This window comes from Chionomys nivalis, chromosome 1, assembly GCF_950005125.1.
Source record: "Chionomys nivalis chromosome 1, mChiNiv1.1, whole genome shotgun sequence".
In the NCBI taxonomy this organism is placed as follows: domain Eukaryota; kingdom Metazoa; phylum Chordata; class Mammalia; order Rodentia; family Cricetidae; genus Chionomys; species Chionomys nivalis.
Genome location: NC_080086.1, coordinates 16,514,668 through 16,532,109, shown reverse-complemented (window position 1 = coordinate 16,532,109; position 17,442 = coordinate 16,514,668). Strand labels below are relative to the sequence as shown.

The 17,442-nt window shown below is 45.4% G+C and overlaps 1 protein-coding gene across 1 annotated transcript in view; it reads left to right on the top strand.

The window, feature by feature from the left end:
- Positions 1-15,343, top strand: part of Borcs5 (BLOC-1 related complex subunit 5) — an 82,985-nt gene extending 67,642 nt beyond the window's left edge. The window contains exon 4 of the mRNA XM_057792376.1: positions 14,209-15,343. Coding sequence (XP_057648359.1) covers positions 14,209-14,436 — 228 coding nt within the window. The 3' untranslated portion in view covers positions 14,437-15,343. The remainder of the gene's footprint in view (positions 1-14,208) is intronic.
- Positions 15,344-17,442: the final 2,099 nt, after the last annotated feature.

The following is a 17,442-nucleotide window of genomic DNA, read 5'->3' as shown; positions in this document are numbered from 1 at the left end:
AAAAGACACAGTTCCAACTGTGTGTTTTGTTTTCTCTATATCAAGTCAACTGCGGTTTACTGGGATGGGGTTTTGTTGTCTTATTTCCAGAGTAAAAGGATACACATGAGCACAAATGGCTGGAGTTTATTCTGAAAGCTGTTGTTTTAGCCTATTCAGAACTGTTTTCTTCAGAACTCTCCTACTGGGGAAACAGGATCACTTCAGAATACCAGTATGTGGTAACTGGTGCCATTCAGCCTGTGGTATAATTAATGAAAACATCTATCCATTGTCAATTGTGCAAGAGAGAGTCATCCAGAAAAGACTCCTGCGGAGAATGTTGAGTCTTCTGTGGGAACGGAAGAGGCCAGAGAACACTTAGGTGGCCCTGAAAGGTTCTGGGTTGAGCCTGACCTACTCCAGCCTTTTGATTGTCCGTATCCCCACTAGACGTCATGAAGTGGAAGTGTGACAGGAGTGAAGAATGGTGACAGGCCAGAGTGCGCTAGCTCTGACTGACAGCAGGCTTGCCTGTTCCCTGAAGTGCAGACAGGCAATGGATGAACGCTGGCTAAGGAACCTAATCACCCAGGGTGTAGAATGGAGACATTGACGGTGTCTCCAGTCAGGAGCGTAAGAGAAATAGCCTGCCTGCCAGAATCCTCTCACTGTATTGTATAGTCAGGATGTTATGCTGTACTTGTTTGATATTTGGTTTTTATTAAAAAAATAAAACAAGAATGTGGCCAGTATGAGTCACTTTCAGAACAAGAAGGAAGGGATGCTGAGGGGTGGGTGCTTCAGGTTCTTCATTGTGGCTTGGTGCTGTCACAGTAAAGCATGGGGCTGGACATGCAACTTTTACCTTGGATGGTTGCTCTTGTGGCCTGAGTGTCCACCTTGGGTTTGTAATCTTTTTCTTGTCTGCAGCGGTTTGTTTGAGGGCCACTGGACAGTGTTAGTTTAGGATTGTCAAACAGGTTTCGTCATTGTGGACTCTGATCCTTTGCAAGTGGCCACGTAGAGTCTAGTGTTAGCACAGGCTCCCAGTCTGAGTCAGACTCCAGAACAGCCTCGAGGGATGCCTAGTACTATTACAGGGTGGAAGGAAGTTCAGGTGTTGGGTTCATTTCTTTCTTTTCTTTCTTTTTTCTTTTCGTTTTTGCTTTTCTTGAGATAGGGTATCTCTGTAGCTTTGGGGACTGTCCCGGAACTAACTCTTGTAGACCAGGCTGGCCTCAAACTCACATACATCCGCCTGCCTCAGCCTCCCAAGTGCTGGGATTAAAGGTGTGCACCACCACCACCCGGCGGGTTTGTTTATTTCTTAAGACTCACATCTGAGTCTATTACTTGTTTACAGGGCACACTTCCGTGGTCTTTAGTGTGAGTGGAAGATTACATAACGAACATAGCCAATTCCAGAACACTTGCCCTACCCCAGAAAGGGGCACACACTGTCACTGCTGCTCGCGCTGCCCTGCCACCTGGCAACTCGCCTACTGCCCTTCTCTATGGATGCCCATTTGGGGCCTTACATGTGAAAGGAATACCATATAGGGCCATGTGTGTCATGTTCTTTCACTTAATGTGACACTTCTGAAGTTTAGCCAAGTCACAGTTTTACACTTCATTTGACTCCATGTCCAAATGGTACTCTGCTCTATGGATATAATCTCTTTTTTTGACTCTCCCTTCCTACACTGATGAACACAGGTTATTTCTGTGTCTGCCTTCTGTGATGAACGCAGCTGTGAGCACTGATGTATAAACTTACGCATTTATACTTATTTTGGTCTCCTCATCTCTTTTCCTGGGAATTAAACTGTTGGCTACGGATAGCTCTCTACTTAACATTTTAACCCATAATTCTTGTCTGTATTAGCCACATGGCTTGGTACCTTTTATCAGTGAGGCATTCTCATCTTGTGTCCTCTGTGTTGGGGTGATGACTGCAGTCTGAGCCTTTCCTCTTCCCAGAATTCCTATTCTCATTGTCCCGCCTATACTTCCTGCCTGGCTACTGGCCAAACAGCATTTTATTAAACCAATACAAGTGACAAATCTTTACAGGGTACAAGACCATTGTCCCACAGCAACTTAGAATTTTTTGTTACCTTTAACTATAAAAATTTCAGGAGAAGACGGCCGCAGTAGAACACTGTTCTCAGGCCACAATCACTCATATTGGCTCCAGAACAAACTCTGAGGTAAAAGCTGTTTTGTGTTGACAGTGCCCAGGGCCAAATAGACAAATCTGGTCACAGTCAGGTCCCAATAGACTGTTAATGACCTCAGAATTTGTTAAGGGAGTGATTGTCATTTTCCTACTTAGCTCTTCAGGAAGCGAGCAGAGTCATATATTCCTGAATGTTCTTGCATTAGCCATCTGGAGAGGGATAAAGCTGGGATAGAGGTGAGACTGGAAAGATGACAGGAAGCTGTGGGTCTTGTCCACCATGGCCTGTTGCTCCCTAAAGCCATATTCCTAATGTGTTCTCCTTGGGAAATAGGATTTATGTGCAGAGAAGGTGAGCTATCTATTGAGATCAAGTCACAACTGACCTTGAAGCTTAAGTTAACAGAGACATCACATTAAAAGCTGAACATTACTTCTTAAAGCATTACTTTTAAAGGATGAAAAAAAAAAAAACCAATTTTGTATATTTTCTTAGTTGAGTCCATAAGGGTTTTTTTGTTTTAAAATAAGGTTTTGCTATGTTGCCAGGCTAGCCTCAGTCTCCTGAGCTTGGCCAATCTTCCTATCTTTTCAGTGCTGAGACTACAGATGTATAATACAATATCCAGCTCACATTTCCTTTTTACTTACATATTGGAGAAAAAGGAAGTCTGTTTGCTTGCTTTTATTTTGGGGTATCACTATATCACTGGCTGGTTTTGGACTCAGACATCTGCCTGCCTCTGCCTCTCTAGTGCTGGGATTAAGGTGTGTGCCCCTGTGGCTGGCATGTTTTCAGAATGTCTTATAAAGGGCTAGGGATATGGTTCAGGTTTGCATAGCATGAATAAGGCTCTGGGTTCAATTCCTGGTACTGATAAAATATTTCTAAAAACATATGTACTTATGCATACTTACATGGTTTTATTGTTATCATATTGGGTCTGACTAAGCAGTTGTAAGAGTTGCTTATACTTATAGCTGAAGACAGCAACTAAAAAGACTTGAGGCCAAGGCCAGCGCATATGCCCAGTAATGGTCATGGGTCCCATCCCTGGTACTACAAACTGATAACAAATAAAGGACAGGAAGGACTTTTTGGTAACTAGATCTTGGGGACCTTGGTAGTGTGTGATAGTTTAGTTCTGTTGGGAAACTTGGAGGGGAACAAGTTGTAAGATTTTATAGGTCAGAAGTTCATACCAAAGACTAAGTCTGGGGAGACCCACAATGGGAAACCGTATTGTGATCCAAGGCCTGAGGATGGCTCTGGCCTTTGGAGATGAGACACACACACTTCCATCTTTGCAACAGGGTCTCCATACTTCAGTTGCACATCACTTTCCCTGTAATGATGCTTTTCGGTCTTGAAGAGATTTCTGGACTGTATTTGCAGATGGAAGTTTCTGTTCTGCTTGGTCCTGCAGCTGTTCAGTCCCAAAGAAACACACAGAGGTTTATATTAATTATAAAATGTCCTATTGGCTCAGGCTTATTATTAACTAGCTCTTACAACTTAAATTAACCCATAATTCTTGTCTATGTTTAGCTACATGGCTTGATACCTTTTCTTAGTGCAGCATTTTCATCTTGCTTCCTTTGTGTTTGGCTGGTAACTGACTCTCTCTGCCTTTCCTCTTCCCAGAATTCTCCTAGTCTGGTCACCCCACCTATACTTCCTGCCTAGCTACTGGCCAATCAGCATTTTATTAAACCAATATGAGTGGCAAATCTTTAGAGTGTACAAGAGCATTATCGCACAGCATGGATTCCTGTTTCAATTCACATGATTGTTACAAAGCCTGTTTTCTGCCTCTTATAGACATTGCCTACATTCTGTCCTGTAATCCTCATATCCACTCTTAGGGAAGGCACTTTTACTATCTCCAGTTGAGGAATTAAGAAGCTGAGGTTCAGAGCTGTTAAGTAACTGAAGCCTCCAAAGGTAATCGGCCATATGTGAACCCAGTCTTTAGACACAGTTCTGTTACTTTCAGACACAGTCTTTAGACACAGGTGCTGTATGTCTGCATGTCACATTGGAATGGCTCCTTGGCCTCCTGATCATTGTATTGTTCCTGTGGTTACCTCTCTCATCATTCCATGCTCCGAAGCCCTAGCCTGGAACTTGGAAAAACTTTCTTGTGTCTGCATAGGCCATCTGCAGGCTCTGGAAGGCTGACTTACTCAGAGGTCGAGCTCTGTCCAGGTGTGGGAGGTGAACTGGAATTTCAGCCCAGTGAGGAACAGGACCACTGGAGCAGGCCCCTTCTGAGCTGGATGTGTGAGCCCAATGGACACAGGAACCATCAGTGGCCACTGTACATGTGACAGGAGGAACTACTGAGAGACAAAGGACAGTCATGAGCCTGGAAGCCCCAGGTCTGCAGAGTGATTTGAAAATTGAGCAGAGGACCTGACTGCTAATCCCAAACATTCAGATAAGCCAGGTATGGTAGTGCATAGTTCCAGCACTTCTAGGTAGATGGGAGGAAGAGGCAGGGGAGACCTAGAGGCTCATAGGTCACCTAGCCTGGTGTACCCAGAAGGAAAACAAAGACTCTCTCAAACCAAGTGGAAGGTGAGGATTGATGCCTGAGGTTGTCCACTAACCACACATACCCCGTGGCACAAGCCACTCAAACACACACACACACACATCATAAACACATAAAAGCAACAAGATGTAAACCAAGCATAGCTTTTTGCTGTCTTCATTGTGGCAGGGCTCCCAGGGCTCACTTAATACAGCTGCATGATAGCATCTGGCTGGGCCTTTTTCCTAAACATGCCCACCCTGTGCCCGCTGGCTCTTCTTAGCCTCATTCCCCTAGCTCCCCTGAAGGGATGGGAGCTATTCCAGGCAGTCCCTAGGTCTTTCCTCCAGGCCAATGACCCATTCCAGTGTCTTCACTGGCTCCCTGCTGCTTTGCCTTCCCCACCTCAGATTCACTTGATGTTTAACAAAGCAGAGGCACACTCCTTAGTGACTTATTTTATGATCATATAAAAACACAGCTCTCACCTCAGAGAATAAGGTAGTTTATTCTGAAGCCAAAAATTTGTGACTGTGGCCTGGGTACACAGATTCAGCTTACCCTGAATGTTGTATTTTAGTTTGGTAACAGCTTCGTGAAGTTTTTAGTGGTATAAAAACTATATAAAGTTAAATAGTGGTATAGTACAAAGAAAATCATCTAGATTCTTCATATGTGAGAAACCATGCAACATCTGAGCCAGGCTTATTTTGCTTACAACGACAGTCTCCGGTTCTATCAATTCTCCTAGCAGATGACATAATTCTATTCTCCTATCATTCATTCTTCTAGCTGAACAAACTCTGGGTGGATGGGAAGAACCACTCATCTCTTCATGGATGTCTAGGCTGACTATTCTTTTTAATGTGTGTTCTTAGTGCTGTAAACATGTGGATTTTATTTCTGGCCTGTGTTCTGTCCATTGGTCAATGTGTCTGTTTTGACTTCTGTAGTTTCACAGTACATTTTGGAGTCAGGTATTATTTGTCTTTCCCTCCAGGGCTGCTTTGCTCAGGCTCCACTGTGGTCACCTAAGTTTCAGGGCACCTGTTGTATGAGGCAGCTTGTTCATTTCCCAGCTGCCCACACTCCCAAAATAACCACACAAAAACTGTATTAATTAAATCACTGCTTGGCCCATTAGCTATAGCTTCTTATTGGCTAATTGTTACATCTTAATTTAACCAATCTCCATTAATCTGTGTATCACCATATGACTGTGGCTTACCGGAAAAAGTTCCATCCAGCGTCTGTCTCTGGTGGTGGCTACATGGTGCCTCACTTGTAATGGATTATTAGAAATTGCTGCAGACCCCTGAGTAGCTTGCTTGCAGGATCCTCAGCGGCAGCAGGCAGTGGGCAGGGGGTCCCAAGAGCAGCCAATCCCAGGCAGGGATGGTGCATGAGACCATGTGGCAGGTCTCTGAAGGTGGCTGGTCCCCGGCAGCATCCCCTGTGGCGAGCTATGTGGCAGCAGCAGGTGAGAGACAGACAGATAGGCACACCATGCAGAGTGAGGTTGGATATTTATTTAGTGGTTATGGAAGGGAAGGGAGAAGGGGAGAACAGAGAAGCAGAGAGAGAGAGAGAGAGAGAGAGAGAGAGAGAGAGAGAGAGAGAGAGGAGAGACCAAAACTGCCTCTCCGAGAGGGAGCCAGAAAAGATAGAGAACTCAGGCTGGAAGCTGAAGATCAGCCTGTCTCAGTAGACGGGGAGGGAGTGGGCATGGCTTGTCTCTTAACGAGACAGAACGATCATTACATCACTGACTTCGCCTTCTTTCTCCCAGCATTTAGTTTAGTTTTCCCTGCCTAGCTAAGTTCTGCCTTGCTATGAGCCAAAGCAGTTTCTTTATTCATTAACCAATAAAAGCAACACATAGACAGACTTCCCACACCATTTCTCCTTTTCTGTCTAAATGAAAAGGAAGGTTTTAATTTTAACATACTAAAATTACATATACAAAACAAGTATCAAGCAAGAATTACAGTTACAGTATTTATATCTACTTTATCTTTTATCATAACTAAGGAAAACTATATTATTACTATCTATTATTCAACTCCATCGAAGACTCCAGAAGGATGTAATATTACCTAAGTAAACAGGAAATGCATTGTAAGCAACTTCCAAAACTCTAGAATTGACAGAGACATCTTAGTACCTGGACAGTCACCCAAAGTTCTTCTGTACTACTGGGGCATACATCTTCAGCCTACAAGCCCATAGTATCTTTCAGACTTTTCGATGAAGCAGGAAATTTCAAAGACAGTTCCACCTGTATTGGCAGTTTGTTAGCCACTTTCTTCTGTGTCCTGCAGAATGTCTGGCAGACTCTTTCATGAAGCAGGAACCCTGAAGGACCATCTCACCTTTAGGCAAGTTCAGCAGTCATCTCTCCATGGGTCCCTCATGTCCAGTTCATACAGCATAACATCAAGTAGTCCAGGCAAGAGCAGTTTCTTGCCCAAATGGCTAGCAAACTCCATAAGGAGCCTCTTCGATGCCCATCTTCCTCTTGAAGTAATTGGTGCTGCCAGGAGCAGATGCATCTCATTTTTATGAAAAGTCCTAAGTTATTAACACATTTTAAATGCCATATTCTGTAGTCTTTGAGAGGTTTGAAGAATAACTATCCATATGAAATAGACCTTTATACATCTAGAAAATCTAACAAGACTACAAGCTTGATTATTATAGATGACTATTAACCTATATTTCTTAATTATACATTACATTTTTAAATGAGGTGCACAAACACAAAACCTTAATCAAGAGCTAAAATATACATATAACAAAATGGACCTTAACTTTATATCAAGAAAGCAAGATCCATACCAATGTAAATCTCTATAGTGTGTGTCCCCTTTGAATATAAACAAACATTTATAAACAATCATTTAAGGAAATTTGGGCATAGTTCTCTCCAAATGCTTTCTGCTTTTTGTTGGGTGAAGTAATTTTTCAGGGGTGTTCATTGGCCTTTCAGGGGATCTTGGTCCATCAAACCATATTAGTCTGGAAAGATTACACAGGTTCTCATCCTCTGTGGAAACAAAAGCAGAACCTCTTTTCTAAAACAACATATCCTTAGACACAAATTTTGAAGACAAGAGACCTTTAAATTATATATGTTGGTTAGTTAGCTCCTTCACAGTAAAAAAATTCAAAGAAAACACAACAATGTACATAATCCGGACTCTGTGTGTATTCCATCTTTACATGGCTTATTTTTCTTTACTCCTATTACTTCTTCTACAAGTTTACTCTGTCTCTTGAAAGACTTTGCTTTATTTTTTTTAAAACAATTTACTTCCTTTTATAGTATTTTTCCTCTCTCTCCCAGGTCTACATATATATTTATCCAACACTGTAACCCATTGAGAGGTCCTTTTTTTATCTGAATCTGTCTTTATTGTGTATCTGTAATTATTTTCTGACCAGAAGTGCCCTTTTTTCAATGCTAAATGGGCGTGGCTAGGCCAACACATCCCTGCCTGCTTGCTGCACCCAGTCCAACATGGCAGATGCAGGTACACTGCATCCGAGAATCATTTTAGGCACACAGTGTGTCTATATTGCCATTAAGCAAGTTGTAGCACTCGACTCACAGACTGCATTTAAATGCTCGGCCTCCTGAAAGAGCCAGAGTTTGTGCTGGCAGCACAGACCAGGAAGCCGCTTTTTTTTTTTCTGCTACCACTGAATCAAGAAGACCTCTCTTAAAGGAGCTGTGACATGCTGCTAGCCAGAAAAAAAAAACTGTGGCTAAACTTTGTTTTTCTGTGTCTAGAATTCCTTTCCAAGCTTTTTCAGGTTTTATGTGAATGTAGTCAGCCCCACCTTGGTATGCCAATTTGTTATATGAGGCAGCTTGTTTGTTTCCCAGCTACCAAGACTCTCAAAATAACCACACAGAAACTGTATTAATTAAATCACTGCTTGGCCCATTAGCTGTAGCTTCTTATTGGTTAACTGTTACATCTTAATTTAACCCATCTCCATTAATCTGTGAATCACCATATGACTGTGGCTTACCGGATGTAGGTGGGTCTTCTATCTATCTGTTGCTTTCATTGGTTAATTAATAAAGAAAACTGCTTGGCCTGATAGGTCAGAACATAGGTAGGTGGGAAAGACAGAACAGAATGCTGGGAGGAAGAAGGCAGTGAGGCAGACGCCATGGAGCCAGCTGCCAGGTCAGACATGCTGAATCTTTCCTGGTAAGCCTCCACCTCGTGGTGCTATACAGATATTAGAAATGGGTTAGATTGATATGTGATAGTTAGCCAATAAGGGACTGGAGATAATGGACCAGGCAGTGTTTAAATGAATACAGTTTCCGTGTTATTATTTCTGGGGCTAAGCTAGCCGTGCGGGAGCCAGGCAGGACGAAAAGCAGGCCTGCTTGCCTCTTCACTACACTTACCAGATAAAGTTCTATCCAGCGTCTGTCTCTGGCGGTGGCCTTCTTTCTCCCAGCATTCAGTTTAGTTTTCCCCATCTAGCTAAGCTCTGCCTTGCTATAGGCAAAAGCAGTTTCTTTATTCATTAACCAATAAAAGCAACACATAGACAAAAGGACCTCCTACACCAGGCACCTTTCATGTGTCTGTGCAGAATGTCCCTGGTGTCCTGATAGAACTTGATGGGTTTTCTTAATACAAATTGGCAATACCAATTGTTTTTCTAGATACAAATCTCTCAAATATATATGTTGTGAATATTTTCTTTGTGTGTACATTGCTATTTTCATTTCTTGTTTTATATTTATTTATTTATGTGTGGGGTATGTACAAACCATGTTGTGCAGAGTAGTCTTTTGAAACATTCTGCTGTCAGAGACAGCATGTGGTGATGGAGGACAAAGTTTGAAAAGGGGGTTGAATGGTGAGATCCTGAGGGCAACGTTATCTCTTTGTGGTGTTAGTGGCACAGACCCCCACATCGCAGAGGCTTATGCAACAATAATTGTTTCTCCCTGGCCTAGCACAGTGGCTCTTAACCACAGAAGCCCCATGGCTTGGGCTTCTTGTAGCGTCCCTCGACTCACATGTTCTCCCTCAGCTGCAGCAGAGAGGATGGAGGAACTAAGCAGACAGGGAGCAGCTTGCTACTACTTGAGGCTGCTGTGCCTGACACATCCACCAGAACAGACCAGGACACAGGCATGTGACCATAGGAGGAAGGGTTTTAAAACACAAGTTATGGAGAATAAACAACTGTTCACTGTTTATTGGAAAATCAAATTGTTTATTTAAAAAGTTAAGGCTTCTTCTAGAAGTTCCCATAACCTAGTAACTTGCCACTTTTCTCTTTCTGGGCCTGCCTGTGTTTCCTGGAACAGTAAAGTCATGTTAATGTGCACAGCAATGGTGTGGAAGGAAGGAGTTTGGGATTTGAGTGTCTCTGTCCTTGGGAGCCAGCATGGCACATGGCATGTAGCAAGAGTCACTGATGTGCAATGGCATGTGCATTGGTCACCCCCAGAAATGTCACCTCCCCTGCAGTATCTACATGCCCAGCTGGATATGGGGCCATGCAGGCAAGTGTGTGCATCCTCACAAATGCTTCACAAGTTGGCTGGAAAACCACTGAGCTTTATGCGTGTCAGGGTCAATGAATTGATTGCCAAGCACTTTAGCCATGACCCATAGGAGCCTGGGGGGTCAATTCAGGTCACCTCCTATATCTGATTTCATCTGTCTGTCTCTGTGGTTGTATCAAGGATGGAGGGCAGAGGATCTCCCAGCAAGGTATTCTGTGATAACTGGAGAAAGTTCTACAGTATGAGCAGTTGCATGAGCTGTGCTGGTTACCCCTTTCCACTACCACTGCCCCTCCCAAGAGGGCAGGCCCAGTGGCCAGCCCTTAGGAACACTGAGCAACTGGCACAGTGCTTCCTAAAAGCTAGGGAGTTCATGTGCCCGTCCTCTTAAGGTACATAACTTTGACACTGAGTTCCCATTCAGGTGGATTTGTTTTGTTCTGCCCTTCCCACCAGCTCTCTTTGTCTCCTGAACGTTGGAAAATCACTGAAGAGGTCCTAATAATGCCCCACCCCATTTCACTGTAGAAAATTAGAAGGATTGGCTTTCTTCAGGCCTGGCTTTGTTCTCCCATTTTTGTGAAAACCTTTCTCAGAGGCTCGACGTGGTCAGACATTCTGTGCTTCATGCTGGAGGCAGAAGGGAGTAAATAGGAAGAGAGAGGCAGGAGGAGTGAGCTTAGTGTTCAGAAGTTTGGAGTGAGATGAGCATCTTGTAAGGGTTTGGTCAAGAAAGGGGTCATGTGTTGATGTGGGGTCCTTGTAGAGGGGTGCAGGCGTATAAAGCACAAGAGATGCCCTCCCTTACCTCCAGCTGATATCTGTGCAGCTGAGGAAGGGGCATTCCAGGGAGTGTTCAGGCTCTGGCGTGGTGCTCTGGTCCTCCACGTGGTCTAGAGGTATATTTAGGCTGTGACTTTCCCTAAAGTTTTCCCCTGACTGATCACAGCTTCACTAAAACGTTCTGGGAGGAAGAGAGATGAAGACCAGGTTTTGAAAAATTCTGTGTTGGATATCTGTGTGCGCTATTTTCTTTCCCACAACTTTTTAAAGACAGGTGTGGCCTTTAGTGACAGATAGATGGTCTAAGAACTGTGTTAGGGAATTTCCTCATGGCATGTGAAGTGCGAGAATGCACCTCAACACGCTCGGGCTGTGGGCAGTGCCTGTGAGTCCTCGGCTGCAGCCTGCACAGCATGTTCTGGGGCTGGATGTCAGCTGGAGGCACGGTGGCAAGGGTCTGCTCACTTCCACAGAGCCAAACATCAACAATGCAGCAATAGAGCTAGAGAGCGGGGTGCCCAGGACGGGCACTCGGGGTGTCAGTGAGCGTTGAGGAAACTACTCTACCTGACTACACTGGACACAGGCCACACTGCCTTATAGGAAACGTCTCCTCACCAGGCAGAGCTGGTGCACGCCTTTAATCCCAGTGCTCAGGAGGCAGAGACCGGTGGAGACCAGTCTGGTCTAGAGAGCAAGTTCCAGGACAGGCTCCAAAGCTACAGAGAAACCCTATCTCGAAACCACCCCTCCCCCCGCCAAAAAATGTTTCCTCAATACATTAGTTTTAGCTTACTAGAAGGCTTTTACTTTATAAACTCTTAAGGTTTTTTTGTTGTTTCCTTTGCTTTTTGTTTAGAGATAGGGTCTTACTATGTGGCCCTCTTTGTTCTGGAACTCTCTAGTAAAGGTATGTGCTTGGCTAAACTTTTTCTGTAATACACTTAACTTAAAATGCACATTGTACTGCTATGCAAAAGTTCTCTTCATAGCCATATTCTGCAAGCTTTTTCCTACTAGTTTAAAATGTTACCTTTGAAACTTTATTAAAAGTTGCTTTTATTATGTATATGACTGAGTGTATCTGTGTGCACCACACATGTGCAGGAGCCCTTAGTGGTCAGAAAACTCCCTGGGATGGGAGTATGAGGTGGGTGTGAGCTGCCATGTGGGTGCTTGGATCCGAGCCTTAGCGCTCGGCACCTGTGAATCACCTCTCTGGCCCCATTCAGCTTTGTTCTTGCAGGGTAGAGTGAGGCTCATTGGTGTCACTCTTCCGGTCCTCAGCTTGTCCCATTTGATGGTCCTGGTGGGCAGTGACAGGCACGGGGCTGTCCTTTCCTGTGAGGATGAAGCCTTTTTCTCCCAGAGACCTGTCTGAGTCTGTTTTGCAGTTAACTCTTCTTCCTTCCCCCTCCATCTAGCATAGGTTCTCAACCTGTGGGTCACCATCTTGGGGGCTGTGGGTCACCATCTTGGGTGCCGTGGGTCACCACTCTGGGGGCCGTGGGTCACCACCCTGGGGGCTGTGGGTCACCACCTTGGGGGCTGTGGGTCACCACCTTGGGGGCCAGCCCTTTCACAGGAGTCACCCAAGACAATCAGAAAACAGATGTTTACATCACACTCCAGAACAGCAGCAAAATTACAGTTACAAAGTAGCAATGAAAACAGTTTTATTATGGTTGGGGTCAAGCATGAGGAACTGTATTAAAGAGTCACAGCACTAAGAGGGTTGAGAGCCACTGGGAAGGCTGAGTGTCCGGGCAGAACTTTAGAGGAAGCTGACTAGTGTCGGAGACAGTGACCATCTTGAGGACTATTGAGACCCGTCCTGGGATATTTGGGAGTGTGTCTTACTCATTTCATTGTAGAAGGAGCTGCAGGCAGGCCTGCTTTTTGTCCTTCCCGGCTCCCGCAAGGCTACCTTAGCCCCGGAAATAATAACACGGAAACTGTATTCATTTAAACACTGCCTGACCTGTTAGTTCTAGCCTCTTATCTGCTAATTCTCACATCTTGATTAACCCATTTCTAATAATCTGTGTAGCACCATGGGAAAGATTCTAGCCTACATCCGTCTCAGGTTGAAGAATCATGACATCTCTCTCATTGCCTTCTTCCCAGCATTCTGTTCTGTCTACTCCGCCCACCTAATTTTCTGCCCTATTAAAAGACCAAGGCAGTTTCTTTATTAACCAATGAAAGTAACACATAGACAGATGTCCCTCCTACATCATTCCATGTTGAGATTTCTCTCTATGAAAGAATCCTGGGCCAGTGAGATGGCTAAGTGGGTAAAGGTGCTTACAGCCAAGCCTGATAACCTGAGTTTGATTCCTGGGACCCTCATGGTGGAAGAGGAGAACCTGTACTCCCCAAGTTGTGCTCTGACCCCAACAAGCACAGCACGGCACAAGTGCTCTATAGGAACACCCCAGTACACTCAATAGAAAACAAAACGAGCATCCTGAGTATAGACACCAAGTGGAGGAGCTGACTGGCTTGGTCACGTGAACTGCTGAAAGCTATACCTTCTGTCCCCTTCTCTGCAAGAAGAAAACTACACAGCAATATTGCTTTTTTTCTTGATCACTAATTATGTTTTATTTACTCTGGGTGTACACAGTCTCATGCATGTGTAAACGGGCCAGAGTGTGCCTGTGGAGGTCAGAGGACACCTCGGGGTCAGTTCTCACCTTCCACTATCTGGGTCACCCACTGAGCACAGAGCAATGCTTCAGCCAGTGCAAGGTTGTCCCTAATACTATAGCAGATAGAAAACCCCTCATTGCCTGCCAGACTCAGGTACAAACAAAATGGCTGCCAGGCACATCCATGTCCAGCACTCAGGTACACACAGCATGGCTGCCAGGCACATCTATGACCAGCACACAGAGTGGCATAGGAGTATTGAAAACGCAGCTCTGACTGTTGTGCCAGAGCAGTGGTTCTCAGCCTTCCTAATGCTGTGACCCTTTAATACAGTTCCTCATGTCGTGGGGACCGCCAATCGTAAAATTATTTTTGTTTCTATTTCATAACTGTGGTGATATTGCTACTTAAATAGCTGATATGCGACCCCTGCAAGAGTCGCGCCCACAGGTTGAGAACCGTTAATCTAGACACTTGCTAAACAGGGTATAATGTGTGTGTTTGCTTCTGTTTGCCTCCTACAGATGGATCTGTCCGTGGAAACCCTCTTTTGCTTCATGCAGGAGCGCCAGAAAAGATACGCCAAGTATGCGGAGCAGATCCAGAAGGTTAACGAGATGTCGGCCATACTGCGCCGCATCCAGATGGGCATCGACCAGACGGTGCCACTGATGGAGAGGCTGAACAGCATGCTGCCCGAGACCGAGCGCCTGGAGCCCTTCAGCATGCGGCCTGAGCGGGAGCGGCACTAGCAGGCACCTGCCCCCCTGGCCGCAGCTCCTCCAGCCTCGCTGGGCCCTAGTGTTTGCTTAGATGTGGTTGACCGACACCCGACTTTCCCAGGTGGTTGTTCTTGATTCCCGAAGTTGGGACAGCTGAATTCCTATGAGTTCTTTAAAGAACATTGCCTCCAGAGTTATTTTTATTTTGCTCAGATTTTTTAATTAAAAGTGTATATAGACTAGCTCCTGCAATGAAACTGGAGAAAACATTAAGAAACTGTGTTCTCCTTGGCACCCGGGAGACTCTCGCTTCTCTGGGTTGTGGTCGTAAATATAAGATCTAAGTCCAGTTTCTGTCCCCACGACAGCTGCCATCACATCAGGGAGCTGTCTGGCAACGTCCTCCTCCCCTCCCGAACACTGCCTGTTTTCAGGTACCCTGCCCCTCCTGTGGGCCGCTGGAAACTGAAGGCGCCCCTTACTCACTCGTGAACTGCTTTCCCATACGGAGTTCAGCCTTCTGTGACCGTGGGCAGACCTCGGCCTCCATAACAAGGTCTGCACCAACATCTGATCGTATCCAGAGACCCGCTGAGCTCCGCTGATGCTCCGGGGACATGAAAAGGGCTACCTCGCCTCTGCCTTCCACTGCTTCTTCTGCTGTGGATCATGAAGCTGAGAAAAGAACTTCTGCCCATCTCAGGAGTTCAAGGAAGAAAGGCCAAGGGAAGGAGGGGTGGAATGAATGCGGGACAGGCCTGAAGAGAAGAGCTGGGGTCTGAAGAGATGGCGCTGGAGCCTACAGCCGCTACCTTGCTCCCTGTATTCCTCCAGAACCCAGAGTATCAGGAGCCAGAAGAGCCTTCAGTGTTTTTTATAAGATTAAAATCAATCTGCTTAATTTATTGTGTAACAGCTAAACTTGATCTGATTCTAATCTTTTATTTTTAATTTTATTATTATTGTGATTGTGTATATGACGTGTTGTGTATGGATTGTCACAGTGCGTGCTTGGAGGTCAGAAGACAAATTTGTGGAGCTGGCGCTCTCCTTCCACCTTTATGTGGGTTCTGGGGATCGAACTCAGGTCTCTAGGCTTGCATGACAAGCATCTTTACTCAATGAGCCATCTTACCAGGCCCACAAAATCCTGGTTCTTGATCAGATACTAATTTATAATGTTTTTTAAAATCCCAACTAAAATGTAGGCAGTTGAGTGGCAGAGGAAGCATGACTGTGTACTTGTAGCTGGCCTAGAATTCACTCCTAGGCCAGGCTGAGCTTGTGACCGCTTCCTGCCTCTGTGTCCATAGTGCCAAGTTTACAGACTTCACCATTCCCAGTATGTCTAGTATGTTCCAGATGACTAAATACATAAAGAGTGTCCATTTGTTTGGAGCTGGAAGAACCCAAACAGGACCTACCACTTCCAGGGTAGCCCCTGGGTCGTCGTCTGCCTCCCTTCTTGGGGCTGATGTCTTCATCCCTTGTGTGGGAGGAGGTGAGATGGGCTGAGAGAGCTTTGGGGAGCTGCAGCAGCGAGCTGGGGATGGGGCCATGGTTTTCCCCGTGTTGAGCCCCCAGTGAAGGTGGTCTGTACATATTTCTTCTCATGACTGGAGCTTTAGCCATTTCTAAAGCAATTCCCAGGAGTTACAATGTAAAACAGATGTTCTGTAGCATAAATCCTATGAAATACCCTAAGACGGTTCTAGAGTGTGCCCTGGGTGAAGGAATGGCAGCCCGCATCGAATAATCCTGCCAGTGTTTCCAGTGCTTTGCCTTCTGTCTCATGGGCATGTTCAGATGTCAGATAACTGAGACTGGAGTTCCAAACTGAGTCTGCTCTTTTTCCATTGATTTTTTTTCTCCCATAGCGTTTCATTCTATTTTTGATTTTTCATACTGCTTTAATATTATTTCCACAAAGCATTTTAATATGGGATGTAGCTAGATGAGGCCCCAGTTGTCCTCAGAAATACTTTTTCCTTTTCTCGAAGTCTCAGATGGGCAGAAAGTTGCACAGTACCGCAGGAGGTGCACATAGACTGGGGGCTTCTTCTCAGCCACCACCACCATTGTCTTTCCCTGAGTTTCTGGAATATTTACCAGAACCCAGCTCTATGCAGAGATTCTCCTAAGCCTTCAAAGAAAGAAGGGCTAATCGTTCAGAGCTGTGTGTACAGTGCAGGCTTCCATTGCTGCCATCAACTTGACTTTGCGTAGTGAATGCCTGAAGTGCGGCTCAGACTCAGCCCGAGGGCTGCGCGCTCCAGCCATCTCCTCATTTCACAGCAGAAGGGTTGGGGATGAAAGAAGCTGCAGCAGCCAGCTTGCTTTCTTCTAGGGCGAGGCTAGAGCTTGTGATGGGGATCCTCCTAGTTTAACGTGTTGCTGTGGGGTGCGGAAGGTGGTGTGAGCTTGGCTAAGCTGAACCATTTTCTAGAAATCCCTTCTGGTCTCCTTTAGGGTGAGGCTGGCCACCAGCAAAGTTCCGCTGAGATTTGGAAGAGGGTGGACCCCCTTCCATCTTCTACATGGCTACTGGGATCTGCTCCAGCCCGGGGAGTGTTGGCTGCTTCAGAGCATCCTTGCACCTGGATGAAAGCTCCCGTGTGAGAAGCTGCCGAGGGCTTCTGGGGTCCTTTTCCAAGGGAATCTGGGAAGGTGAGTGATGTATCAAAACATCCTCCTGCTGTGTCTCTTGGATGACTGCTAGCCTATCTGGCCAGTACAGGTTTTTGTGGAAATGAAGAAATAGCCTGGAGTTGTCAGAGAGCCCTGGATGGAAGTCTAATTTTTTTGGTAAACCATTTTATTTCCCTGAGCCTCAGTACTATAGTTTGGAGTTAATGTCCCTCAAAGGTCCATGAATGCGAAAAGCCCAGTCAGTCCCCAAAAAATGGTGCTGTTGGGAAGAGGGGGACCTAGGAGATGGGACCTGGTGGAAGGAAGTCCAGTCATTGGCAAACATGCCCTTGAGAGAACAATCTCTCATTTCACATCTACTATGAAGTCTATGATACTTAACTCTGG